The sequence below is a fragment of the Bos mutus genome, chromosome 23, assembly GCF_027580195.1.
Source record: "Bos mutus isolate GX-2022 chromosome 23, NWIPB_WYAK_1.1, whole genome shotgun sequence".
Classification (NCBI taxonomy): Eukaryota; Metazoa; Chordata; class Mammalia; order Artiodactyla; family Bovidae; genus Bos; species Bos mutus.
In genome coordinates this window covers 46,178,292-46,205,567 of record NC_091639.1, presented here as the reverse complement: position 1 = coordinate 46,205,567, position 27,276 = coordinate 46,178,292, and the positions used below count along the sequence as shown (strand labels likewise).

General features: G+C 45.9%; 1 protein-coding gene across 21 annotated transcripts in view; it reads left to right on the top strand.

Moving 5' to 3' along the window:
* DST (dystonin) overlaps positions 1-27,276 on the top strand; it is a 516,386-nt gene that overhangs the window by 403,968 nt on the left and 85,142 nt on the right. For all 21 annotated transcript variants that reach the window (XM_070361385.1, XM_070361379.1, XM_070361397.1 and 18 more), the window contains 4 exons: positions 332-461; positions 3,416-3,615; positions 5,009-5,504; positions 7,554-9,025. In XM_070361385.1, the coding sequence (XP_070217486.1) occupies positions 332-461; positions 3,416-3,615; positions 5,009-5,504; positions 7,554-9,025 (2,298 nt within the window). The remainder of the gene's footprint in view (positions 1-331; positions 462-3,415; positions 3,616-5,008; positions 5,505-7,553; positions 9,026-27,276) is intronic.

The window sequence follows — 27,276 nt, the reverse complement described above, 5'->3', positions numbered from 1 at the left end:
ACTGATTTTCTGGTTAATTACAGTCTTCGTGGTGTCACTTCCTTTTTCCAAAGGGATTTGAGAAGATATGAAATTCTTCCCAGGTGGTGGGGTGAGCTCTCTAGCGTTCTTCTTTGGGATTCTTTTCTTACCTAGTTGAAGAAGAGTTACAAAGAGGAAAAGACAATATAATTGACTCCTGAATCCGGTCCTCACTCACTTCAACCTCTAACTGTGGATATTTCCCCCTATTTTGGTCGTGTTAAAGAAAAAAGTGCTCTATTATAATTGTGTCTTTGTCCTTTGATGTTGACATGCTTTAATGCAGTTACTTTTTTTATTTCCTTGTTAGTTGTTTGATGCAGAACTGAAGCAGAATGTGAACAAAGTGCAGGAGTTGAAGGACAAGCTGACGGAGCTTCTGGAGGAGAACCCGGACACACCAGAGGCCCCCAGGTGGAAGCAGATGTTGACGGAAATAGGTAGGTCACCAATTACACCAGAGGCCTTCAACAGGAACCCAGGCATTTTTTAAAAAATCATAATGTTTATTAGAAAACATCTATCTGACAGTCTCCCTGACTTTGAGATTTGCTTCCACGTTTCAGAATCTATTTTTGCAATTTCAGAAGTGTCATTTCATGTTGTCTGGGGCCAGGCCTTGGCATATCTTTTGTTTTTCTCACTAAACACAGTAACGAAATTTATGTTTACAAAGAAGGTAGATACTCGTTACTATAGTGCTGTGCATTGAGTCACATGTTTTCTTTATGGTCTTTTTTTTTTTTTTTAAGCTAGATTTTGGGTGCCTCTAATTTTTTATGCTTTGTTATATTTTAGTGTAGAGAGTCCTTTTAGTTTATTTGTCTGGAAAAGACGGGTGCCCTTTTCTGTCACGGAGTTCCCGACGGGACCCTGCCAGCCTCTGCTTCGTGCTCCCGGGCCCTTCCCTGTCAGGCCTGTGGGGGCCGCTCCCCACGGGGTCGGGGCTCTGCTCTTTATGAAGAGTGCTGTGCACGTTCCCACCCTGTCCCTGCGTGCGCCGTTCCTCGGAGATGCAGAATCTACTCCACAGTCCCTGTTGTCGTATCGCCCCCTTTCCTTATTGTGATGACACTGAAATGAGCGTAAGACAGTGAGTTGTTCTCTGTACACCGTAGTGCTGTTTGGGGAATGCAGTGAGTCAGTGTGTGCAGCTCAGACACGGGCACAGAGTAAAGGTGCTTACTCGTCACAAACATCATTTCACTGTCAGTTGTTCCGTTACATTGAGCTATACCTTGTCCTTGCTCTAGAGTTAGCTATGCTGTGGTGAGGAGAAGGCACTGGCACCCCACTCCAGTACTCTTGCCTGGAAAATCCCATGGACGGAGGAGCCTGGTGGGCTGCAGTCCATGGGGTCGCTAGGAGTCAGACACGACTGAGCGACTTGACTTTCACTTTTCACTTTCATGCCTTGGAGAAGGAAATGGCAACCCACTCCAGTGTTCTTGCCTGGAGAATCCCAGGGATGGCGGAGCCTGGTGAGCTGCCGTTGATGGAGTCACACAGAGTCGGACACGACTGAAGCGACTTAGCAGCAGCAGCGTGCTGTGGTGAACTTAGATGTCTCGAAGTATGTTTCAGTTTAGTAGGAGTCATCCTTACATGTGTAGTTGATTTACTTTGTTGTACACCAGAAACTGACATAACATTGTAAAATCCACTCTGCTGCAGTAAAAAAAGAGGCATCCTAAAAGATCTTAATGTTGAAAGGTTTATTTTGCTAGAAACTCTTGTTGCCTGATAATTAGTCAGGCCCTATTTCAGTGACTGTCGCCTAGAATATCATAATTACTTGGGAGAATACTGTCAAAGCATTTTAAAATAGGGGTGGGAGTGAGGAACATATATTTCAGAAAGCTTCCTGATAAGATCTTGATATTTCTCCTCCTTCCTCGCTTATGTTTACTTGCGTTGTTTTGCTGTCAGATTGTGACTGACTAGAACAGGCGGTATGGAATGATGTCACTTAGGGAAGGTTTCAGGGGTTGGGTTATAGGAAAAGCAGCTCTGTGCTGGCTGAAAAGCAGTCTGTCACAGCTCATCACAGCTTCCCTGACTGTGCAGTGTTTGGTGTTCAAGGATGGTCAGTAACTTGGCTCCAGGGAGCGTGCTGTCGTCTGGGTGGCAGTGGCAGGCAGGCATCCTAGCAGGGCGTGAGACCCAGCGGGTCCTGAAGGCAGGATGGGGCATGTGGGCAGAAGGGCCCGCGTGCGCCCGCCCTGTTTGGATGAGGGTATGAGGCCAGCGGTGCAGATGAGAGGAGGACAGACACTCTGGGATGAGCAGACAAGGCCAGTTTTGGGGCACCTCTGCAGGTCAAGCAAAGCTGGTTAGATTTTGCCGTCTGCATGGTGGTGGGTGACGTACTGAGAGCTTTGAGCCCAGGAGTGACGTGTTCAGTGATGTCTAAGGGAGATTATTTAAGAACAAGTTCGCTGAAGCTGAGGGTCGTGGGTGGTGGTGGAGCAGGGTAGACGGCTGCTGGTCTGGGTGTGCGTGTGACACGCTCGTGGCAGCAAGAGCTGAGCACCCCGGGGCCGTGTTAGAAGTGCACCTTCAGGCCTCACTCAGACCTGCTCCTCAGTCCTCAGTCCCCAGTCGTGTGTGAGCAGACTCCAGGGGTCTCTGACGTAGCTCCAGTTTGAGAACCACTGGTCTGGGCGAAACAGGGTCGGGACCCACATGGCGTTTGGGTATTGGGAGTGGAAGAACTGGCTTTAAGGTTTGGTGATCGAGGACGTAGGAGTGTCATGAGAGAAATCTAACTATTGCATCTCACGATGTGTGAGAGAAGAACCTTCAAAAAAATCTAAAAGCTGGAAAAATCTCCCCGTTCAGATAGGAACATCATAGCTTTCTTTTTTCCCCAACATTGAGTTTAAAGGGTTGGTGAGATTTCTTAGCGTAACTTCCGAGCAGCGGGCTGCTGGTTTGCATAGAAGGGCATGGTTGGCCGTGGGTACACGTACTTGGGGGTCACTTACCTCGAACTGGTCATTGAAGGTTTGCTATTAAAGAAAAGGATATATGTTCATTGTTCTAGTAGGTCAGTTCTAGGTGAATAAACAAACTCTGTAGGACTTCTAGAAGGAGTGAGGTTTCTTAGGAGTATCCCATAATTTACGACGTCTTCCAAAATCAGATTCAAATTCATTTTTCGTATACTCCAGCTGACATACAACCCTCAGGACCATAAAATTTGTATTGTTAAATGCAATGAACCCTTAGGTTAGGCTTTTTAATAGACTATATAGGGAGAGTCATGAGGGTGGAATGATGGCCATTGGGGATCCTTTTGAGTTGTTTATGTAATCTTCATTAAGATATAGTTGTGTTAAATGTACAAAAACCAAACCTCTGTTGCATCCTTTATCTTGTTTTTGTTTTTTAGATTCTAAGTGGCAAGAACTCAATCAATTGACAGTTGATAGACAACAAAAGCTGGAAGAATCCTCAAATACTCTAACCCAGTTCCAGACGGTGGAGGCCCAGTTAAAGCAGTGGCTCGTGGAAAAAGAGCTGATGGTCAGCGTCCTCGGGCCCTTGTCAGTTGACCCGAACATGCTGAACACACAGAGGCAGCAGGTGCAGGTGAGCCTGTGACTTAACAAGGGGGCGTTTTCACGGGAAGTACGCTGGCGTTGGACAGTGTGTGCTCTGCCTGCCTGGGTGGGCATCTGTGATGCATCACACGCCCGTGAGGTGCTAGTGTGATGCTGATGGGGACCCCAGAGGAGCAAAGCGCTGGAGCATCCCTGAGTGGCCCACAGGGCCCATGGATGGTCACGTCCCTTGACTGTCTCGTTCATATTGTGGTTTGTACAGACCCCTGTTAAAGAGGACCTCCTTTGAAGTATTAATGTGATTGCATAAGCAATAGCATTTTTATGAGAAGCTAGTATCTTGTTTAGAAATGACTCCTTTGGAGTTTGATTCATTTTGACTGTGGTAGTAGATAATGAAACTTAGAAAGGTCATGCAAAACAGCCCTGAGCTGGGGAGGAGAAGAAAGAAGGGAGGCAGAGAAGGAACCTTGAAACCCACAAGGTTACTTAGACTTTTATGAGCAGATAAATCCACACGGGGAAACACTGATAAAATGTGAGTCAGTCGTGGTCGCAGGAGCACCGCTGCTGGGGTCTCGGGAGCGTCTTTCGGTGCGGGGGGTGGTTTTCATGCAGGGAGGCTGATCCCTGCTCTGAAAATACAAATCAGTCCAGGCAGCTGAGTCACATACTGTTCTAGGCTTATACGTTCTTCATCTGAATAGGCTGGAAGCAAAAGAGGTAAAGAAACATTTGAGAAGAAATAATTGTTCATGGTCTCCCAGAGATAGACAAAATATTACATTAAAAGGACAATTTGGAGATTATCCATTTTACAGTGAAAGCCTCTGTGAGCCTGCACGCTTGGAACGATGTGATTTATTGGCTAAATCTTTACAAAAAAGCCTACACATCAATCTTGGGTTTAAAAAGAAATCTTTGTAAATCAATGCACCGTGAATCGGTATAGCCTGATACTGTTATCACTGTGCATTTTTTTTTTTTTTTGGTGTAAAATGCTATAGAGCATTCCAAAAATTCCTGTAAAAAGAAAAGTACAAGGAGGAAAAATCACATTTGGTGCTAGGGTGATGTGAACTTGTCTAAACTCCGTGTTTCCCTTTGTGTGTGAGAACTTGTGCATAAATTTCTCTTCCTTCTCCCCAGACTAGCAAAAATATTTATTTATTTCTCCCCCCCCTTTGGGGGATGTTATTTTAGACCAAGTGTTATCTCTGTGAGGCAGCATTGCCCTTTGGGTTTAGTTTATGATAACCGCACTGCCTTTGAAATAAGAGCTAGGAAAGCGGTAACAAAAGCAAAAATAAAAGCTAGACAATTAACTATCATTTCTGCGCAGAAGCATAAAGCCGTGTTTCCTGTAACTGGTTCTCCAGTCATCTGTGTGCTTAGTTACCCTCGCTCTCTCTTTCTCTCAGATTCTCCTGCAGGAGTTCGACACCAGGAAGCCGCAGTACGAGCAGCTGACCACGGCCGGCCGGGGCATCCTGCAGAGACCTGGGGAGCACCCGTCCCTCCACGGGACTGTGAAGGAGCAGCTGGCGGCCGTGACCCAGAAATGGGACAGCCTCACCGGCCAGCTGAGGGACCGGTGTGACCGCATCGATCAGGCCGTTGGGAAAAGCACCCAGTATCAAAGCCTGCTGAGAAGCCTGTCCGAGAAGCTGGCCGACCTGGACGATCAGCTCAGCAGCAGCGTGGCCGGCAGTGCACACCCCGACGCCATGAGCCAGCAGCTGGAAACGGCCCAGAAGCTGAAGCAGGCGGTGGAGCAGGAGGGGAAGCGGATCAGCGCGGCGCAGGCCCTGGGCGACGACCTGGCAGCCCTGGTCCGAGAAGAGTATCTGAGAGCAGAGCTCAGCCGGCAGCTGGAAGGCGTCTTGAAATCGTTCAAGGATCTGGAGCAGAAAGCAGGTGTGTGTGTCTTCTGTGAGTGCACGTGTGTCCTAGAGAGAGGGATCCATGAACAAGCCAAGCTGCCGGGTAAATCGGGCTCCGACAGAGGACCTGCCCGTAGTGAGAAGTGCGTGTGAAGAGGCAGTCTCAGGCACGTGGAACGCAGGTCCTGGCCGCTGTGCACACAGCCTGCGGGGTGGGGTCTGTGCAGGTGCTGGGGGATCCGGTGTGGGCGCAGGCCACCGCACAGCTGGCCCGGGAAATCTCAGGTGCCCCCGACTGGTGTTCACAGACGAACAGAGAGCGAGAGTAGACTTGAGACCGCCAAGGGGAGAGGGATAGGGGAGTGACGGTGAGGGAGTCTGAGGCTAGCAGATGCATACTATTTAAAAAAATTTTTGTTGTTGTTGTTGAAGTTTAGTTAATCACAGTGTTTTTTGTTTTTTGTTTGTTTTTTTTAATCACAGTGTTGTGTTAATTTTGGCATTGTGCAGCAGAGTGATTCAGTTATGCACGCGTGCAGAGTCTTCAACTCTGTGATCCCACAGACTGGTAGCCTGCCAGGCTCCTCCGTCCTTGGGATTTTCTTGGCAAGAACACTGGAGTGGGTTGCCATGCCCTCCTCCAGGGGATCTTCCTGACCCAGCGACCAAACTCATGTCTCCCAAGTCTTCTGCCTTGGCAGGCGGATTCCCATGAGCTACATAGGAAGCCTGTGATTCAGTTACACACACACACACACACACACACACACATTCTTTTTAAATATTCTTTTCCATTATGGTTTATCATAGGATATGACATAGAATGCGTAAACAACAGAGTCCTGCCGTACAGCCCAGGGAACTGTATTCAGTGGCCTGGGATAAACCATAATGGTAAGGAATATGAAAAAGAATGTGTGTATATGTAAAACTGAATCACTTTGCTCTACAGCGGAAGTTAACACAACTTCGTAAATCACCTATGCTTCATTTTAAAGAAAATAGTAAAAAAAAATAGAAAAATTGATTTTTAAAAGTGTAGACGTTCATGCTACGTCACAGTTTTGTTTTTATCGGGAAAGGAGATGAACAGTTACCAAAAAGGCTTGGTATCATTTTCTTGCCCGCAGTTAGTTCGTCTGGCTGTGTCACGGGAGCTTCTCCCAAGAGACACGTGGGAGAGAGCCGCCCTGCCCGTTCCCCTCTCGCCCGCCGTGGTCTTTCTGGGCCGAGTGGGGCCGGGCAGAGGAGAGCGCGCGGGCGTCTGTTTGTGTCATTTGCAGAGAAACACCCTCACCCGGTTTATGTTTGTTAATAATGGATTGGACTTGTTTACTGATCGGAGCAACCATTTCAGGCTTGTCCCTGGATTCTGATGTGGTGCGGGTAGCAGATACGAGCTGTGACGATCACAGTGGTGATGACTCCATCAGGAGCCCTGTTCCATCACTGGCGTTCAGCTCAGTGCATGCAGGGTCCCCTCACGCCCGAGACAGCGTCTGTCAGTGTTGCTGCTTCAGACTTGGGGAAATGAGACCTTGGGCTTCGGTCATTCGCCCCGGGCCCTGCAGCACATAACAGGCTGATTGAAACCCAGAACCCTGTAGTCCTCGCAGACGGCCTTATTTTGTCCAAGTGATGGGTAAAAATTGCACAGGTGGGACTTCCCTGGTGGTTCAGGGGTTAGGTTCCTTGCTCCCGAGGCAGGGACACAGGTTCAGTCCCTAGTCCAGGGACTGAGATCCTGCATGCTGTGCAGCCAAAGCGGGGGAAATCACACAGGTCGAAAGGTCACGACTGATAAGGGGTGAGTTGTTTATCAGCATCACCTGGAGCTTTGAGCAGTAGTCACGTCTCTGCCCTGGGACAGAGGTGGCTGTGGCATCTGGCCACGAAGCTCCCTCTTCTTCTTGTAGAGCCCTTCTCTTGCCCTCCCACCCACTCTTTGTGTACAACGTCAGTGCTAGTAGCCTTTGCATTTAGATTACTCTGTGTTTCTAGTTGGTGGTTTTTCCCTTAGCTTTTCACAGGTTCATTCAACATTTTGATGTAAAATAAACCTGTCTGTGATTTCACTTTTTAGAGACCCATGTCGAGCACCTTCAATCAGCCTGTGCCAGCTCTCACCAATTTCAGCAAATGTCTAGAGATTTCCAGGCTTGGCTGGATACTAAGAAGGAAGAACAAAACAAGTCTCCCCTGATATCCGCCAAAGTTGACGTCTTGGAGTCATTAGTGAAAGATCAGAAAGACTTCAGGAAAACGCTGACTGCCCAGTCTCACCTTTATGAGAAAACCATTGCGGAAGGCGAAAACCTGTTACTAAAAACCCAAGGGTCTGAGAAAGTAGCCTTGCAGTTACAGCTGAACACTATTAAAACCAACTGGGATGGACTGCAGAAGCAGGTGAAGGACCGAGAAGACAGGGTGAAGGACACGCTGGAGAGAGCCCTCAAGTATAAAGAGCACGTGGACACGCTCAGGCCGTGGATAGACAGATGTCAAGGCAGCCTTGAGGAAATCAAGTGTAGCTTGGATCCCGCTGAGACGGAGAACGCCCTCGCCCGGCTGAAGGCTCTGCAGAAGGAGATGGACCAGCATTTCGGGCTGGTGGAGCAGCTGAGTGGTGCAGCTGGCAGCCTGCTCGGCGTCTGTGAGGTGGACCAGGAGGTGGTAGCAGAGGAGAGGGAGTGCCTGCTCCGGAAGGTGGACACGGTCACTGAGCAGGTGCACAGGAAGAAATTCTCCCTTGAGAACATGGCCCAGAAGTTTAAAGAGTTCCAGGAAGTTTCCAGAGAAGCTCAGCGCCAGCTTCAGGGTGCAAAGGACCAGCTCGCGGTGCACGACTCCCTGGGGCCCCAGGCTCACAGCAGCAAGTCCCTGACCGTGTTGCAGACCCAGCAGAAAGCCCTCCAGACCTTGAAGTCGCAGGTGGATCTGGCCCAGGGGCTTGCCCGGGACCTCGTGGCGGAGGCCTCTGACTCCAAGGGCACCTCCGAGATCCTGCTCCAAGCGGAGACCTTAGCGCAGGAGCACGACTCCCTTAGCCAGCAGGTGGACGACAAGTGCTCGTTCTTAGAAACCAAGCTTCAGGGCATTGGCCATTTCCAGAACACCATCCGAGAGATGTTTTCTCAGTTCGCAGAGTTTGATGATGAGCTGGACGGCATGGCCCCAGTTGGGAGAGACGCGGAGACACTGCAGAAGCAGAAGGAAGCCATCAGAGCCTTCCTGGAGAAGCTGGATGCGCTCATCGCAAACAACGCCAATGCCAATAAGACCTGCAAGATGATGCTGGCCACGGAGGAAGCCTCTCCCGACCTCGTTGGCATTAAGCGGGACCTGGAGGCTTTAAGCAAACAGTGTAACAAGCTCTGGGACCGTGCACAAGCCAGGAAAGAGCAGGTCGAAGGGACCATTGTGCGCCTTGAGGAATTCTATAGCAAACTCCAGGAGTTTTCTACTCTGCTCCAGAAGGCTGAGGAGCTTGAGGAGTCTCAAGGCCCCGTTGGCATGGAAACAGAAACAATTAATCAACAGCTCGATGTGTTCAAGGTAGGGAGTGCTTCCTTTTTATTCTGCGTTTTGGTTATTCAGAGATGTGAATAGAGATTTCCTGGTGGCCCAGTGGTTAAGACTCTATGCTTCCGCTGCAGGGGGCACAGGTTCGATCCCTGGTCGAACTGAAATCCCACATATCTTGCAGCGTGACCAAAAATAATAATGAAAATAAAATAAAAAATAAAACTTCCATTAAAAAAAAGAAGACTGGTTGACAGAGAAGGAGGTGGCCTGTTTTGCAGCATCTTCAAGTAGGATCACCAGGCAGTGTTGGAGCTCAAATGAGCATCTGTGTAGCGGGTATCTGGGCAGGGCAGGTGGGTCCTTCTGCTTCTGCTTTGGCCTCTTGTGGGATAAGGCTTGAGATGACCTAGGAAGTCACAGGGTGCTTGGAAGGCTGGTGTCTATTTTTTTAAATTTCATTTATTTGCATTTGGCTCTGCTGGGCCTTCGTTGCCGTGCGGGCGCTTTCCCTATTTGCGGGCTGCTCTCCAGAGGTGGTGTGCGGGCATCCTGTTGTGGTGGCTGCTCTGGTTTCGGAACGCAGGCTCCGGGGCCCAGCACTGGGCACCCCTGCCTTCTGGCGCACAGGCCCAAGGAACGTGGCACCCAGGCTTAGCTGCTCCATGGCGTGTGCGGTCTCCTGTGCTGGGGACTGAAGCCTGTCTCCTGCATTGGCAGGCTGATTCTTTACCCCTGAGCCTCCAGGGAAGCCTGGCGTCGGTTTCTGACGTCGCTCACGGCTCCCGCAACTCGACCACGGAGACCGGCGCATCCACCCATCACGAGTGTGTGCTCTTCTGTTTGTGTCCTCGCATTTTCTCTCATGGTGAATTACAGTCTCTTCCTCCCCTTATCCTTTTCATGGTCTTCTCCTTTTTAGCTTAGTTTTTTCCCCAAATTCTTCTTTTAAAAGCAGAGTTTCCGTTTTGTAATCCTGGGTCTATAAAACTTAAGATTTGGGGCTCATGCCCCAGACGATTGCGAGTAAATTATTTCTGATGGGACTGTGAGTGCCCTGGGACTGAGTACACGTGGGGCTTCCCTTGTGGCTCAGCTGGTAAAGAATCTGCCTGTAATGCAGGAGAGCCTGGTTCGATCCCTGGGTTGGGAAGATCCCCTGGAGAAGGGAAAGGCTACCCACTCCAGTATTCTGGCCTGGAGAATTCCATAGACCATATAGTCCAAGGGGTCACAAAGAGTCGGACACGACTGAATGACTTTCATTTCATATGTGGGGCTGTACACGTGGGGCTGAGTACATGTGGGGCTGTACACTTGGGCCGAGTACACGTGGAGCTGAGTACACGTGGGGCTGTACACTTGGAGTGAGTACACATTTCTCACCAGCAGCGGCAGTGATGCCTGACGATGGGGTGCGGGAGAAGGTGGTGAGGTCAGTGCCAGGGTCCAGGTCAGTGATGTGGCCTTGCTCAGGGTGTCGTGCACAGAATCCCATCTGGATGGGGACAGAGGGAAGGTCCTGGCTGCCCAGCCTTTGCTGCTTGGGACTGACGGGAGCCTGTGGAGTGGCTGGGGGACCATCCACGAGGTTCATTCTGCTTTGCAGTAAAGGCCTGTGTGACGCTGAGTCCCACCGCCAGCCCGTGAAACATCAGAGAGGATCAAATACAAACAGAATTTGCAAACCTAGAAATCATTTCCCAGGAGAAATGAATATAAATCAAATAGACTTCAAAATTCTCTGCTACTGTACTTAACAATGTCTTTCCTTTGCTTCTCTTTCATGACATTGTTTTTAGGTGACTGAATTTTAAAAAGTAACTTCAAAGTAGCTTCTTTTTCTTCTCTGTTGCTAACATGATTATTTGCTGTTTATGGAGTGCCTTTGAAGCCCCGTCCCTGCAGGGCTTAAAAACCTGCGGTTCTGAATTTGGGTCTTGATTCTGGAGGTGGAAGGAGCGGCCTCACTGTTGACTTAACTCCCTTGATTTCTCTGTCACACTGTCATACTTGTGGTTTGAAAAATAAAGGTTTCATATAAGATAATTCTGTATTAGAAAAACAAAATTCTGTGGCCATTGCAACTTGGAAGACTGGGTGGAGGCTCTGAGGAGTGAGTCTCTGGAATTTTTGTGGAGCCCAACAAGCAAGGCTTGATGCTTACATGACAGTGATCAGATGGTCTTTGCACTGATGCAAGTTGGCTCTGTTCACTGCCTTCATGAAGTGGTACCATTTCCCTAGATGTTCTGTGACTTTGTGTAGAAAAAAAAAGAGTAGGCCTCATCTCTTTTCACTGCTGCTGCTAAGTCACTTCAGTCATGTCCGACTCTGTGCGACCCCATAGATGGCAGCCCACCAGGCTCCCCCGTCCCTGGGATTCCCAGGCAAGAACACTGAAGTGGGTTGCCATTTCCTTCTCCAATGCATGAAAGTGAAAAGTGAAAGTGAAGTTGCTCAGTCGTGTCCGACTCTTAGCGACCCCATGGACTATGGCCCACCAGGCTCCTCCGTTCATGGGATTCTCCAGGCAAGAGTACCAGAGTGGGGTGCCATTGCCTTCTCCGTCTCTTTTCACTACTTCAACTATTTGTAAGAAAAAAAATCACTATTTCTTTGAAAGTATTTTGCAAACTGAAAAGCACTAAATAAGCATCGTTACCGTTCATGTATACAGAGATTGTTTTATTTGACTGTGAAGAAAAACAAAGGGATCATGTCTTCTGAAATAAGCCACTTGACATGCTGTATTTGTTTTCTGATTACTTTGGAGGGAGTTGACTGCTTTTAACGAAATTGAGTAATAATAATATCATGACATAGCTTCAGTGTCTTGAAACCCAGTGATTGAAATAAAAGTTTCCAAGGAGACAGTTATCTGCCTTTGGTATACCAGTGCCATGGGTAAAGAAGAACAGGAATGTATGGTGAATAAAGACAGTGGCTTACACAGTCACTCATTCTGTTTTCTGTGTGTGTGTTACATGTGCATGTTCTGAAAAATAACCATTACAACGATTAACATTTATTGTGGGCTTCCCTGGTGGCTCAGATGGTAAAGCGTCTGCCTGCAATGTGGGAGACCCGGGTTGGATTCCTGGGTCGGGAAGATCCCCTGGAGAAGGAAATGGCAATCCATTCCAGCACTCTTGCCTGGAAAATCCCATGGACGGAGGAGCCTGATAGGCTACAGCCCATGGGGTCACAAAGAGTCGGACACGACTGAGCGACTTCACTTTCTTTCACTTTCTATGTGTCAAGCATAACACTTGGAGAAGGAAATTGCAACCCATTCCAGTATTCTTGCCTGGAAAACGCCATGGACGGAAAAACCTGGTGGGCTACAGTCCAGTTCAGTTCAGTCACTCAGTCGTGTCTGACTCTTTGCAAGCCCATGGACTGCAGCACGCCAGGCCTCCCTGTCCATCACCAACTCCCAGAGTTTACTCAGACTCATGTCCATTGAGTCGGTGATGCCATCCAACCATCTCATCCTCTGTCGTCCCCTTCTGCTCCTGCCTTCAATATTTCACATCAGCAGGGTCTTTTCAAGTGAGTTAGCTCTTGGCATCACGTGGCCAAAGTATTGGAGTTTCAGCTTCAACATCAGTCCTTCCAATGAACATTCAGGACTGATCTCGTTTAGGATGGACTGGTGGATCTCCTTGCAGTCCAAGGGACTCTCAAGAGTCTTCTCCAACACCACAGTTCATAAGCATCAATTCTTCGGTGCTCAGCTTTCTTTATAGTCCAACTCTCACATCCATACATGACCACTGGAAAAACCATAGCCTTGATGAGATGGACCTTTGTTCCGTAAAGTAATGTCTCTGCTTTTGAATATGCTGTCTAGGTTGGTCATAACTTTCCTTCCAAGGAGTAAGCATCTTTTAATTTCATGGCTACCATCTGCAGTCCATGGGGTTGCAAAGAGTTGGACACGACTGAGCAAACACTAGACTGTCTTTAATCCAGTTGACAGTCTTGAGAGTTGGGTCCTATTATTATTTGCATCTTATTGTAAGAAAGCTGAGACAAGGGAGGGGAAGTGACATTCCCAGGGTCACGTAGGTGTTAAGTTGTTAGAGAGAGCCTGGATGTTTTGTGAATATAGTGCAGTGTTTTGGTCAACTTTATTCATCACATTGCACATCTTACATTTTTTTCTGGGAAACTTTCAAATCATCTTTGCTCTAGACTGATTTGGGTGCCTTGAATAACCATCCATTGTTGTCATTTATGTTTGTTTTCCTGATTTTTTAATATTGAAGTATGGTTGATTTACAATATCATGTTAGTTTTAGGTGTACAGCCAGGATTCAGTTATGTGTGTGTGTGTATACATATATATATATATATACACACACATATATATTTATTGTTTAATCCCTCTCTCCCCCATATACATATATATAAAAATTTTCAGATTCATTTCCCTTATTGGTTATTTAAGAATCTTCAGTATAGTTCCCTGTGCTGTACAGTAGGTCCTTGTTGGTTATCTGTTTTATATATAGTACCCACTCGAGTGTTCTTGCCTGGAGAATCCCAAGGACGGGGGAGCCTGGTGGGCTGCCGTCTATGGGGTCGCACAGAGTTGGACACGACTGAAGCGACTTAGCAGCAGCAGCAGCAGCAGTGTGTATATCTGTTAATCCCAACTTCCTAGTTTATCCCTACCCCACCTTTTCCCTTGGGAAACCATAAACTTGTTTCTCTGTCTGTGAGTCTCTGTTTTGTAAATAGGTGCATTTGTCTTTTTTTTTTTTTAGGTTTATCATTTGACATTTTTCTCTATCTGACTTATTCACTCAGTATGACAGTCTTTATGTCCATCCATGTTCTTTCTTATGGCTGAGTATTCCATTTTGTATATGTATCACATCTGTTTTAGCCATTCATCTGTCAATCAATCATTATTTGTCTTAATCCAGAACACCAGAAGCACTTAAAGAATATGTTAGGTACTATAGTTGTCGAAACAGATCCGTAGATACGGTGATGAGGCTAATGATGAGAACAGTTAACCTCCAGCACCACTGCTTCTGAAAGGGAACCAAACATTTCCTTGTCCTAGTAATTATATCTTTCTTGATCATAGTTGTAAATTAATTCAGATCTCGATCTAACTTTTGCTGGGCATTAAGCTTAGTCCAATGACTAATATTTAGAAATAGGAAAATGATTCAAATTCTTTTAAAACATAGCTAACGTAACCCAAAAGGTAGTACCAATCTCTTTTCAGCAACTTGGAATACGTGGTTGAACATGAGTTTTAACATAATATTTTAGGAAGATTTAAAAATTGTCTTCATTGGAATAATGTGTATTGAGTTAAAAAAAAAAACAACTAGTAGTTTGCTATGTTATAATTTCTAAAAATGAAACAGAAAAACACCACAGTGCGGGACCTATTTTCGTTATAGACTTTGGAATAAAATGCAATTTGTCATTATTCTACCAGGGAGCTTTAGTTTAACCTAATGTCAGGGGGAAAATCTTTCAACAGTTTTTCATGGTATAGAATAGGCTGCCCTCTGAGTTGTTCTGAAGCTTCATAGCTATTACCCAGTTGCTCAGTAAGGATGCCTTATATTCACTAGGAGCATAATGGATTATATAAGCTAGGTGAGACAGAGTTTTAGGGTTCCATTCTTTTCCCCCCTAAAATTTAACCTTAGAAATAGCTGTTAATATCCTTGAAAGGATAAAGTTAATTCATATTTAATACAACCCAAATGTAACGATTGAAAATAAAAATTGTTCAGAACCAAGAGTGCTAATTCACTGTCAGTGAAAGTATTCCAGGTTGCTGAAAAGAGATTGGTACTACCTTTTGGGTTACTTCAGCTATGTTTTAAAATAATTTGAATCATTTTCCTATTTCTAAATAGTAGTCATTGGACTAAAATGTCTAAAGACTGATGTATTTTCTATTACTATTGATAACCCAAAGTACCATTTTTCTACTTATGCTTCCGTAAGTTATTGCATTAAATTCTGTGTACACTATCATACATTCCCAGACAAAAAGAAAAAGTCCCTTTGGAGTTCCCTATCACTGTCTCCTGTTGAAGATTCTCAGCTCAAGATTGTCTTCAAATCAAAACTCCATTATCAAATAGAATATTAAGGTTTTCATGTTTTTACTGTGTTTCAAAGACCTACCAATTCTACACAAGGAATATACACCGGCCTTCCTATGATGTCACCAACAGCCAATCAGATCTTCTGATCATTGTGAAGTAATTATTATAAGCACATTGAATTGATTTAATCTCGGTGAAGAGCAAAGAAACGTGATGTTTTAGCGAACACATGCAGTCACATTCCAGCTAAATAATGACCTTCCCCAGCTCCATCTGGGCCGCGGTAGAAAGCCTCACCCACAACCTGTTGCTGGTTTTTCCGGCCACTCTGTGGCTGCCCCAGTTGTCACTGTTTGTTCCCACAAATGAACAAATCACTGGTATTCGTCTCTCTGAACCAAAAATTTCTTAAGGCAGAGAATTTTTAAGCCAGTACTTAAGTTTCAGGTTTGAAGAACTCATTAACAAAAGAAACCACTTGTTACACACAAAAAAGTTTCATTTTCTTCTAGATTATTTGACTTAATCTTGAGGTACAGTCATTAAAAGAAAAGAAATAGGAACAATGCTGTTGTTCAGTCACTCAGTTGTGTCCGAGTCTCTGTGACCCCATGGCCCGCAGCACGCCAGGCTTCCCTGTCCTCCACCATATCCCGGAGTGTGCTCAAACTCGTGTCCATTGAGTCAGTGATGCCATCCAACCATCTCATCCTCTTTTGTCCCCTTCTCCTCCTGCCTTCAGTCTTTGCCAGCATCAGGGTCTTTTCCAGTGAGTCAGCTCTTCGCATCAGGTAACCAAAGTATTGGAGCGTCAGCTTCAGCATCAGTCCTTCCAATGAATATTCAGGGTTGATTTCCTTTAGGATTAACTGGTTTGATCTCCTTGCAGTCCAAGGGACTCTCAAGAGTCTTTTCCAACACCACAGTTTGAAGCATTTCTTCAGCGCTCAGCCCTCTTTATGGTCCAACTCTCACATCCTTACTTGACTGTTGGAAAAACCATAGCTTTGACTGTACCGACCTTTGTCAGCAAAGTAATGTCTCTGCTTTTTAATATACTGTCTAGGTTGGTCACAGCTTTTCTACCAAGGAGCAAGTGTCTTTTAATTTCATGCTGCAGTAACCGTCTGCAGTGATTTTGGAGCCTAAGAAGGAAGTAATAGCATATACATCACCAAATTGAGCCAACCACCTACATCCAGATTAAACAGTGCTGGAAAGTCCCTTGTTGACAGCAGTCTGGAATCCCAGTTGGGAAAGGGTCCCGAGCAGTGTGTCCACCCCATGGGCAAGACTTCAAATTGCAGTTTTGTGGACTCCTGCTTGTAATCACAGGCTGCAAGTGATGTCATCGTGCTTGCACACGCAAGTCTGTCTCTGGTTTAGTTTTTACAGTGCTGCTTGTTTCACCTTGTGAGTCAGAAGACTTCTTACACCGTAGGGGATTGGCCAGGCCCTCAGGGGCTTAAGAGATTCCAGGACATATCCTTTCTTATCTACGGTGCTGTGTGACTTGCTGTGCTTCTAGGGCAGGCGTGGAAGCCAGGGTCGGAGGCAGGTCAGAGGCTGGCTCTTGCTTCTAGAGCCTGAAGACTTCCTCCATTTTAATTTCCCTGACAGCCAAGTTGAAACCGGATACAAAAACCAGAACACATGTAACTGTGCCGTGATGAATGTTCTTGGGCACAGGGGAAGGCAGTGGGCACCCAGCATCCTCCTATGAATGCTGGGGGACCTAAAATGACAGGTGCCATGAAGCTGGCGCAGCCGGGTTATTTGATCCTATTTGTAAATAGCACTGCTAATAAAAAATCACTTTCCAAGTATCCTATTAAGATATTTATTAAATGATCCTGAAACAACCTCTGTAATGTCACCATATTTTCCAAGATAAAAGTAAACTGTCCAAAGAATGCTTTAATAGTGGTTTTTAAGTGCTCCATATTGTTCCATTTGAGATCAATGGCAGATTGTTCTCTGTTTTGTTGAGAACAGGAGGAAATTCAGTAAAGCTTTCTCAGAAGTGGTTTTTCATGGGGGAAATAGTCTTACTTGCCTGGATTTTTGTTAATAAACCTGTATTAGTAGGCAGATTTCACAGCACCTTCCTCTGGTATATTTAAAGGTGACTATTTCCACTGTAGAAACTACCCCTTGATGCATGGGCTGTATCAGCTGGTCCCGTTTATTCAGTCAGCTGTGTCAGAATGGCTTTAGGATGCTAGGAAGAAGAAATCTCAGCTGTGCTGGCAAGCGAGAAGGCCCACGGACGCAAAGGCCACGCCATGCTGCGGGGATGGTGCTGCCGTGGGGCAGGGTTCCACCACGCATGCCAGCGGAGCAGGTGGGCCTTCATGCTTTGAAAGGCTTTGCTCCTGGGAGCATGGCCTGCGGGCTCTCTTTCCATGTCTGCTTCTAACTGATGCCATGCTCTGGGTGTCCTGTGACCTCTTAACTCCTGTGGCTTCACTGAAGACCCAGGAGTTAAACACAGAAAACAAACTTACAGTGACCAGCAGAGAAAGGGGAGTGAGGGATAAATTAGGAGTTTGGGATTAGCCAGATATATACTACAAGATATAAAACAGATAGACAACAAGGACCTACTGGACACCAGGGAACTATATTCAATATCTTGTAATAGATTATGTGTGTGTGTGTGTGTGTGTGTGTGTGTAGATGGCTATTCACCGGGAACTAACACAGTATTGTAAACATTGTAAATCAACTACACTTCAATTACAAAAGAAAGGTCAAGGAGTCAAAGTGGGTCATTCTCAACACAGTTCCAGCCAGTGATTTCATACCAGGGGACTTTTTGGTGGTTTATTGTTATCTGGATAAATTTGTATCTTAAAGTGGTTCCCACTCCCCACCCCTGAAAAATGCCAGGCTGTAGCATCTCTTGTCATTATCAAGGGCCTTCCTTAGATTAAAGGAGACCTACGTAATTTATTTTACTCACGTGGGAAGTTGCTTAAAGGTATGGGTGTCCATGTGTGTGAGAGATGGGAACAGAGAGAGAGAGGAATTTGCTTTGTTGTTATGAAATGATGTAGGTTTCTTGATAAGAAAATCTGATGAGTTAATGTTTTTTAAACATTCATCTAGATCTCTATTCATTCATTAAAAAATAGCCTCAGTTGGTAAATGCTGTGAAGATAACTCACAGGAAGCTAAGGAGCGCACGTTTAAAGGCCCTACCCAATGTTCAAGATAAATATCCATCAAGACCAGTCAGTCTGATAAGTTTCATTACTTGTTTGCTTTGGTCATGGGGTCTGAATACCCTTCTTTCCTTCAAATGTAAAGTGTGTTAAACTGAAATAAATAGTTACTGCGTAGTCATCTAATGGAGTTTCCCCGGTGACTTAGCAGTAAGAATCTGCCTGCAGTGCAGGAGCAACAGGAGACGCCTGGAGGAAGGCATGGCAGCCCACTGCAGTATTCTTGCCTGGAGAATCCCAGGGATAGAGGAGTCTGGTGGGCTACAGTCCACAGAGTCGCAAAGGAAGAGTCAGACACAGCTGAAGCAACTTAGCATGCACGCACACTCACATTCATCTGATGACTATTCTTGAAGATCCTTTATCCATGCATGAAAAGAAGTTTATCACTTTAAAACCTGAGAACCTAAGATGCTTTCAGTTTTCCTTAGCAAAAAGCATATCTGTTTTAGAAAGAATAATAGAAATTGTTGTCTCTAAGGCCTAGGTTTGTACTTAAAACAAAACACCCCACACATCTCTTGTCTGGCTTCTAATTCATATTTCAGGAGCTACTGGGCCAGGAAGATAAGTTCATCAGCTTTTATGGATAATATTGCATTTACTCACAAACGTTGTCCACTTACTACACTTGAATTTCCTAATATTTCTAGCCTTTCAGCTCTAAAAACTCCATGTTTCAGTTGATAAAATTGGCCTTTTATCTTTTCTAAGACATGGATCATTGTATGATACTTTGTGGTAAGATTCTTCAGAAACTTTCTTTTTTAATTTTAGAAATATAAAATATTTCTTGCTTATAATTCAACTAGTGTTTGTGTACTTTTCCAAAATTATCTACCTTTACAAAGTATTTTAACTGGATCACATCAAGTAGGCAGTGTAGACTTGCCTTTCGAGACCAGTTTAACATTGTGATTTCTGAATACTTTTGACTGCTTTTCGGAAGAGCTTTGCTCATTTATTCATTGTATATTTCTTATATGTATAATGGTAAACATATTTAGCACAGTTCAATACATTTTGATTTTATTAATACTAACTTTAGAGAGCATCGCATTGAAAAGTAGCTGTATAACTCGAATTTAGGAAGAAATGATCAACCAGTCGGGTCCTGCTCTAAATATGAGGTCTCTTAAGTTACCCAGATAGATCTTTGGAATCTGATTTCAGGTAACAAAGATAAATATACAAGTTGTTGTCATCAATACCAATATAATGTTAAGAGTACAAATATCAAATGGAACACTAATGTACCAGGATCATCTTTTGTAGAGTTAGTTGAAATCAGCTTAATAAAATAGGAACTCAGTTATTAAATAAATGGTGCACTGTTAAATATAATCCATCAGAGGAGATTTCTCCATCGCACTTCCTGCTTCCCGGCTGTGTCCCACACACTTTCTCATCCACACTCTCCACCTCACTGTCAGTCACACGGGGCGAGGATCCTGCCTCTCTGGGCACCTGCACTTTGCCAGGGTTTCCTGTGCTGCTTGGCAGATAGTGGAGCCTGTTTGATGAATGGCTGAAATTATGAATGAATTATTTGTGTAGCTTTAAAAGTGTACTCTTCATTTCAAATGCAGGGTTGCTGTCTTCAGCTTTACAGAGAGCTGGAAGACCAGATTAGAACTGAGTTCATGATTTAGAGTTAGAGCCTACGGGGGCTGGAAGGAGGGCCGTTGTTTCTTAGGAAAAGTTCTGTGAGCAACTCTGGTCTACACTTTGTGGAAACTTTCTTATCCACGTAGCCACGAGTGAGTAGCTTCCCAGGAGCTACTTGCGTAAGGAAGGCCGTGGCAGCTGGCAGTCAGTCCCTCCATCTCTGCTGATTGTGGCCTGGTGCCCGACTCATTGTTCAAACATGGTAACTGTGGGCGGGTTTTCTTTGTCTTATTATCCAGGCAGCAGAACAGCCTGTGTGCTCAGATAGAATCAAGTGCTTGCTGAGATATTTCACTTCTTGACCGTGAAGAGTGGGCTTTGATATTATTATGTTGATGGGTAGTTTATTATGTATATTATCCCTTATAGTTGGCTATGTATATATTTTTTCCAACTTAATACGAGTTACATCTAATAAGTGAATGGGTATGTTGCCTATAGAGTTCTGGTTATGGATAGATTTTTTTTTAAAAAAAGATTCAGTTCTTACTTTTATAAAAAATCATTTTGGAATCATTTTCTCACGAAAGGTACAAAAGGCCCCTCCCACATCTCTTCTGTTAAGTTATCAGAGAAGTTTACTGTTGTTTTTACTAGACCTGTCTTCACTTGGGGCCAGCACAGTTTTATTTATGTTCGAAAGATTATTTTGTGAGTTTGAGGAAAGAAAATCTGCGCTCTATCTGCTATTCTGGCATGATTGCTTATTTCATAAAATAAAGAATGGATAGATCTTAGTTTATTTAAATGAAACTGTGAAATTTTCTCCCCCCGCCAAAGGTTAAGATTTGGCTTGCTGAGTTAATTTTCAAACAGTATTATTTAAAGAGTGTTTGTTCAGTGGATAAAACTCCCTGGCTGTGATTTTGTTAATGAAATATCCAGAGTCGCTTAACCGCCCTTGATCTTAGCCCAAGCCTTGCAGTAACCTCGAGAGGCATGCATAGTTATTAGTAACGGCTCATATCCACGTCCACGGTGCCCAGGGCTCCATACCCTAAGGAGTGGTTTCCTCCGGAGAACAGTTCGACTTGAACTTGGGCTTTTAAAAAGAACGACAGGAGATCCGACTTGAAAGTGATGCGCGCTCTACATCGCGGACCTCGAAGGGCTGCGAGTCCGCCGCAGCAGCGCCCCTAGAGTGGTTCCCGGTGGGCGGGTTAGCCCGACTCCCCGTTTCTCTCTGCGGGGTAGGGTGGGGCGCGGTTCCCGCGGGGCCCCGCTGTCCGCGCGGAGGTGGCCCCCGCCCCGCCGGCCGGTCGCGCCCCGCGCCCGCTGCGCGCCCCCGGGCCGGGTCTGGTTCGCGCTGATGTCACCGCCGGGCGGTTGCCTCCCGCCGCCCGCCTCTGGGCACCTCCCCCTGAAAGACTTGCGGGCGCCCGGCCGGCCGGGGCCGGAGTCCGGGGCACATGCCCGCCGAGCCGGGTCTCGGGAGCGCGTAGCGGCGGAGCGGGCCCCGGGCCTCGGCGAGGGGCGCGCGGCAGATGCGCCCCCGGAGCGCCCAGGCTCGGGACGCCCGCCCGCCCGCCCGCCGCCCCGCCGCGCGGCTGCCCAGCCTCGGAGGAAGTGCGGGGCTGCTCTCCACTGTGGTGGCCTCAGGTGGAATCAGCTGTCTTAAGGAAGATCAGATAAGACTCTTTGAAAATGACTTTTATTTTTTTTTTCTCTGAATGGGGTTTATACTACACCATGCTGTCTATTTACTTCGAACGGTTGCTAGACTGTGCCGGCCTGGCCTTCCAAAAGCCTATTTTTTTCCTCTTTGGATAATTCTGAATAGCCTCGAAGACGCTTAATATGGGAAGAGCCTGCCTTTCGAATCAGGATTATTTATAGCTACTCCCAAAAAGAGTAAAAGAAAATTTGAACTTTCTTACAGTGTGTTAGACTTATTTTTCTCTGAAGACTTGATCTGTGCCTTCATCGGAATAGTCTGTGGTCTCAAGTCTCCAAGTGTTTTTAAATTTCTGAACCTTGGTTTATTTATAAGAGATGGAGTTTTGCAAGCTGTGTTTAAGTGGATTACAATTAACCAGACCTCTGCTGAAATTGACACTCAGTGGATAAAGATGCTTGCTCCTGGGGAAATTGTAATCTGGAAATCTCAGATGCAGAATTAGAATAAAAAGGGAAATGGACCGACAATGGAATGTTCTGAGTGTTTGAGCCACTGATAAGTGTATTATTTGTTTTCTTTTTTCTGTGTTTTGGAGTATGTGAAAGGGAACTTCCAGGGGCTGGGGAGGAGACTTCAGTTCTCTGTTATTGGATGCACTTTATTTTTGAGAATCATTCTCACACAACCAGGTAAAGGGAGGATTGCACGTGGACTGGTGCCCTGCTGCTGGCCTTCAGCCCCTCATCTGTGATGACGTGTGTTATCTAAGATGCATCTTTGGGCTGGAGACACTTTATAGTTCTGTTCAGAAGTGTGCTTTTCTGGAACATGCCTGGCCTTACTTCCCACTTTCTGCGTCAAGAGCTGCAGTGTTTGTTGTAACGGGCTCCGCAATGGGGAAGCCGCTGAGCAGACCAGACTGTTTACGTCAGAATCCCCCTTGCGTAGGAAAAGGTGAGGAGGAGGAGGATCTCAACATTGAGGACTGCTATGTCCCCCAGCGCTCCATCTATGACACGGTTAGGCTGAATGAGCAGATTGACTCGGGTTCCAAGGGCAGCCTGTCTTCCAGGCACTTCACAGACCGGACTTTACCCTACAGTCACAGAACACTGGATGTCAGCTCTTTGTGCTCCAACGGTCCCCTTGCTTCTTCCAGTGCGTTCGAGCTGAGAGGCCGTGAAGCCCACAAGCTCGATGAAAAGATGATCTTTGATGCCCTCAAACTCAATAGCGACGTCATCCGGAGCACAGGCTTACCCAAAGCCAAATCCCATGCGGAAAAGAAAGAGCATAGACGGTCATGGCGAATGTTCGTCCCGGCCAATTTCGTGGATTATGCAAACAAAAGTGAAAGCTCTTTTGTTGAACCTGCTGATCTGTCAGATGCTGTTGCCAAGGCTGGCAAGTGCAGAGGGGCTACTAGCTCTCTCACGTCGGAGGAGGACGACTCTGGCTTGTGCGGCCCTCCGGCGGAGAGGGAGGAAAAGCAGCGCCTTTTCCCCGGAGACCCGTCCCAAATCAGAAGCCTGTCTTCTGTGGAAGATGCTCACACCACAGAGCAATACAGACCCTTTTTTTCTGTTAATTCCATCAGCGAACAGAAGATGCCCTTGCTTTCATGCAGAAGCACCCACCTTGATGACAACTTCAAGATGATTTTACATGATGCTTCTCCACCAGAGGAAACGAAACCTGTCCATGGTCAAAGGGAAATCCGTGGTGAAAACAGCTGCCTGCAGGATGATGTCAGAGAGAGCGCTCTTAAGGGTGGTTCATTCATTCTGCCAAGAGAGGGAGAAAGCAAGTGCATTTCTAATCCCAGAGAAGAAGGAAGAACCTACGGATCAGGAGAATTCCAAACCACTGCCCAAAGGAGGGAATTTGTGGGAGACTCTCCCGAGGAGCTGGCTGTCTCTTGCACAGATCTGGGGGGAAATGTCATAGATTGGGGTGGCACGGGTTTAGTGGAAAATCTGACGTTATTGACACAGTACGATTCAGAAGAATCCAACGTAGCATCCCAAGAGGGTGTGGAGGCTCCTCTTTCTGTCCAGGAGATGGAGGCGGTCTGTGAGCCGTGCTCCTCACAATTCAGAGCAGTAAGAAAGCAAGCCGCTCCCCGGAAAACAGGGGCCCATGCAGGAACCTTGGACCCTGTCTGTAATGGCTTTCACTCTGCTCAGGTAATTAATAGGGATGGGAAATTTGCCATCAAGTGGTCACTGGTGTCTCTGACCATGGTCAGTCCTGTCCTGTCTCTGGCTGGGGTGCAGTGGGCGGGGGGCAAGGGGTGGTTGACTGGTACCCAGCCAGATGGCAGACATTGATCCATCGATCACTGCAAGCTAATTAGGGATGGTTCCTGAGGAGCATGATCACTGCCAGCTGTTTGCGTTCCTGCTCCTGGTGGTAGGATGGTGGCCGTTCCCCTTCATTTGCATGCCCCCCCTCCACTGTGAATTCATGTTAAGCTTAGGCTTCTCCACAAATTGTGGTTTAAGGTCCTGCCGCTTAAGGGCAGTTATATGGGATTTATTAAGCTTGAAGGGGCTTAGGAAGGAGCAAACACAGTGTTTCATTGTTGTGGTCTGAGAAGTGCTCTCCTCAAGCTGAGGACTCTGTACACGTGCTCAAAGTGTTCTCTCTGCAGCTCTGCATGCGGGGAAAAGCGGTTGTGCTGCCTTCTGCAGTCCACGAAGCCCGCCTTCCCTTTTGCTAAGTGCTGAGTGAAGTGAGCGAGTGAAGGGTGCAGCCTTGTCATAGGGAGACGTCGGTTGTCAAGCCTGTAATTTTTTTCTTCCCACTTAGATTGAAGTTCAGCTATTTTGGTCCTTTTCCTAAGCTCTTCTGGTAAACTTTGCCTCAGAGGTAATTTTACTTTATTTTAAGCTTCTCTTGTGTTTGTATGCTTGAGGGTTAGCCTTAGGGAGAGTCTCTCTTCCTAGGTATTTTGTTACTGAGAGATAAGGCTTTTGGATGCTATCAGTCTATGAAATAATTGATCTAATTAGCCATGCCCTTTCCTTGCATTGAATGGTGTGCTAGTTTGAGAGCTTAACAGAGTGTTTGCTTACTATAAAGGATTTTGTAGTTTATTTGTAGAAAGTAATTAAACTCTTAGAGTATATAGATTCTTTAGTAGTTTTTTTTTTTTAACCCTTAGTGAATATTGAGAAGCACTTTTGAAAATTACTAGACTCAGCCAGAACTATGCTGATAGACAACCCTGAAATCCATTCCTTTCAAACCAAGACGAGAGGTTAAGACACTTTACTGGAACATTTTTATTAGTGTTGTTGTTTTTTGCCCTGAAAACTAGCTATGCTACTGCTAAGTCGCTTCAGTCATGTCCGACTGTGCGACCCCATAGACGGCAGTCCACCAGGCTCCGCCGTTCCTGGGATTTGCCAGGCAAGAATACTGGAGTGGGTTGCCATTTCCTTCTCCAATGCATGAAAGTAAAGAGTGAAAGTGAAGTCACTCAGTCCTTAGCGACCCCATGGACTGCAGCCTACCAGGCTTCTCCGTCCATGGGATTTGCCAGGCAAGAGTACTGGAGTGGTGCCTTCTCCACCGAAAACTAGCTGTGGGCGAGAACAAAACTTTTCCCTGAATCCTTATGTACCAGACAAGTTCCCGGAATTAAAAATGTAGCCGTTCCCCCCCTTTTTTTTTTTTTGGTAAGTAGTAAAACATATCTACAGCTATTCCTAGAAATAGTAACTTGGAAAGTGGTATAGAAAAGAAGCAGGATCATACGGCAGAATTCTGTTTTCACTAACTTGCAGTGTTTCTATTGACTTATTAGGTACATTAATGCCTTTTAAAAATTATGAAAAATTTTATGTATTTGTCCCCGTGATTTGGGGAACTCCTATAATTCTCTGTGTGTAATTGACTTTTTATATTGAGTATTGTTCTATAGAAACAATTAGCTAGTGTGGAAACTGTCAGAAAATGTTTGGGCTTTTTGCTGAAAGGGGACTTTTAGAAGAGGTGATCGTGCATTTTTTGTTTGCTCTTCTTTAATGTACTCATTCATACTATAGCACAGACATATGCTGGCATGGGCCAAAGTCTGGGGAGTTTGGCAGCCTCTACATCTTTCAGAATTATTTTCCATACTGTGCCTGTAGTGTTTTCTCAACTCCTATTTTGATATTTGCTTTTATTGTGTTTTCCTATATTCTGTTTAACTACTCATTCACTTGGACTGTTACATTTATATAGTATAATGACTCAGCACCCCAAACCTTGTTTTCCCTTAATCTCCAGCTGAAGCTTTCCTTCCTTAGTTAAATGAGTTTATTGTCCTCTTGACACCTTCAAGCCGAATATTAAAGCATTGGTATTATCTATGAAAGAGTTGACGTATAGTATTATCTATTGAGGAATGATCATCACCCACCCCAAGATAGGAATACAATTTTCTATACTGATAATTCATTTGGCAAGTAGTTACCAGGTCCATATTACAAGCTGGGTACTGTGGTAGGCCCAGGAAATAGAGCAGCTCTAAGGAAAACAAATTGGTGTTTTTGTGGAACTTGCGTTTTACTCTAATACATTAGTTAGATACTTTGCCAGTTGCAGGCAGTGCGGCCTGTAAGTTGGGTGGGCTGGAGGGTTGGCTGGGAGGTGCTGGAAAGCCGCCGACAGTGCAGGCAGGGCCCACAGAGTGGCCGTGCAAGCCACGTGTGCTGGGATCCGGTGGGGAGGCCTCTGTGCCTCTTGCACGCCCATTGGTGTCTTGGCGGAGGCTGAGGGGCTGGACGTGTCGGCATCCATGCTGTCGCAGTGCCCGCCTACCCCTTTCTGCCGTCTGTGTCCCCGTGTGTGGCCCCTCTGGCTCAGCTCATCTTCTTGTCAGTGACCCCCATTTCCAGCTGAGGCTCCGATGTCATGCCAGCTAGCAGCAGGCCTGCTTAGAAGAGCCCATAAGGATTCTTGTCCAGGAAGGCCCATCTTATCATCTTGCTACTTGGCATTTTCTGTACCTTTTTTTTTGGCTTTTTAAAAAGTTATTTTATTGAAGTATAGTTGAGTTAACAATGTTGTGTTAATTTCTGCTATACAGCAAAGTGACTCAGTTATATAGGTACACTTTTTCATATTCTTGTCCATTAGGGTTTATCACAGGATACTGAATATACTTCCCTGTGATACACAGTAGGACTTTGTTGTTATCCATCTTAGTTTTTATTTGTTGTTAATTGAGGATCATTGCTGTATTGTGTTGGTTTCTGCCGAACGTCAGCATGGGTCAGCCATAGGTACACACGCGTCCTCTCCTCCTGTGCCTCCCTCCCATCCCCTGACCACCCACCCCTCCAGGTTGTCACAGAGCCTCAGTTTGAATTGAAGCATAGCTGATTTACACTGGCTAATTTCTAGCGTACGGCAGAGTGACTCACGGATACATAAAGGTGTACGTATTGGTTTTTTCTGTTCTTTTTCATTATGGAATGGATGTTGAGTAGGGTTGAGTGTGCTGTACAGCAGAACTTGGTTGTTTATTCATTCTGTGTGTAACAGCTTGCATCTTCTAACTCTGAAGTCCCAGTCCGCCCTTCTCACCTTGGCAACCATGAGTCCGTTCTCTGTATCTGTGAGTCTGTTTCTGCTCTGTAAATAAGCTCATTTGTGTCATATTTTAGATTCTATGTATGAGTGATA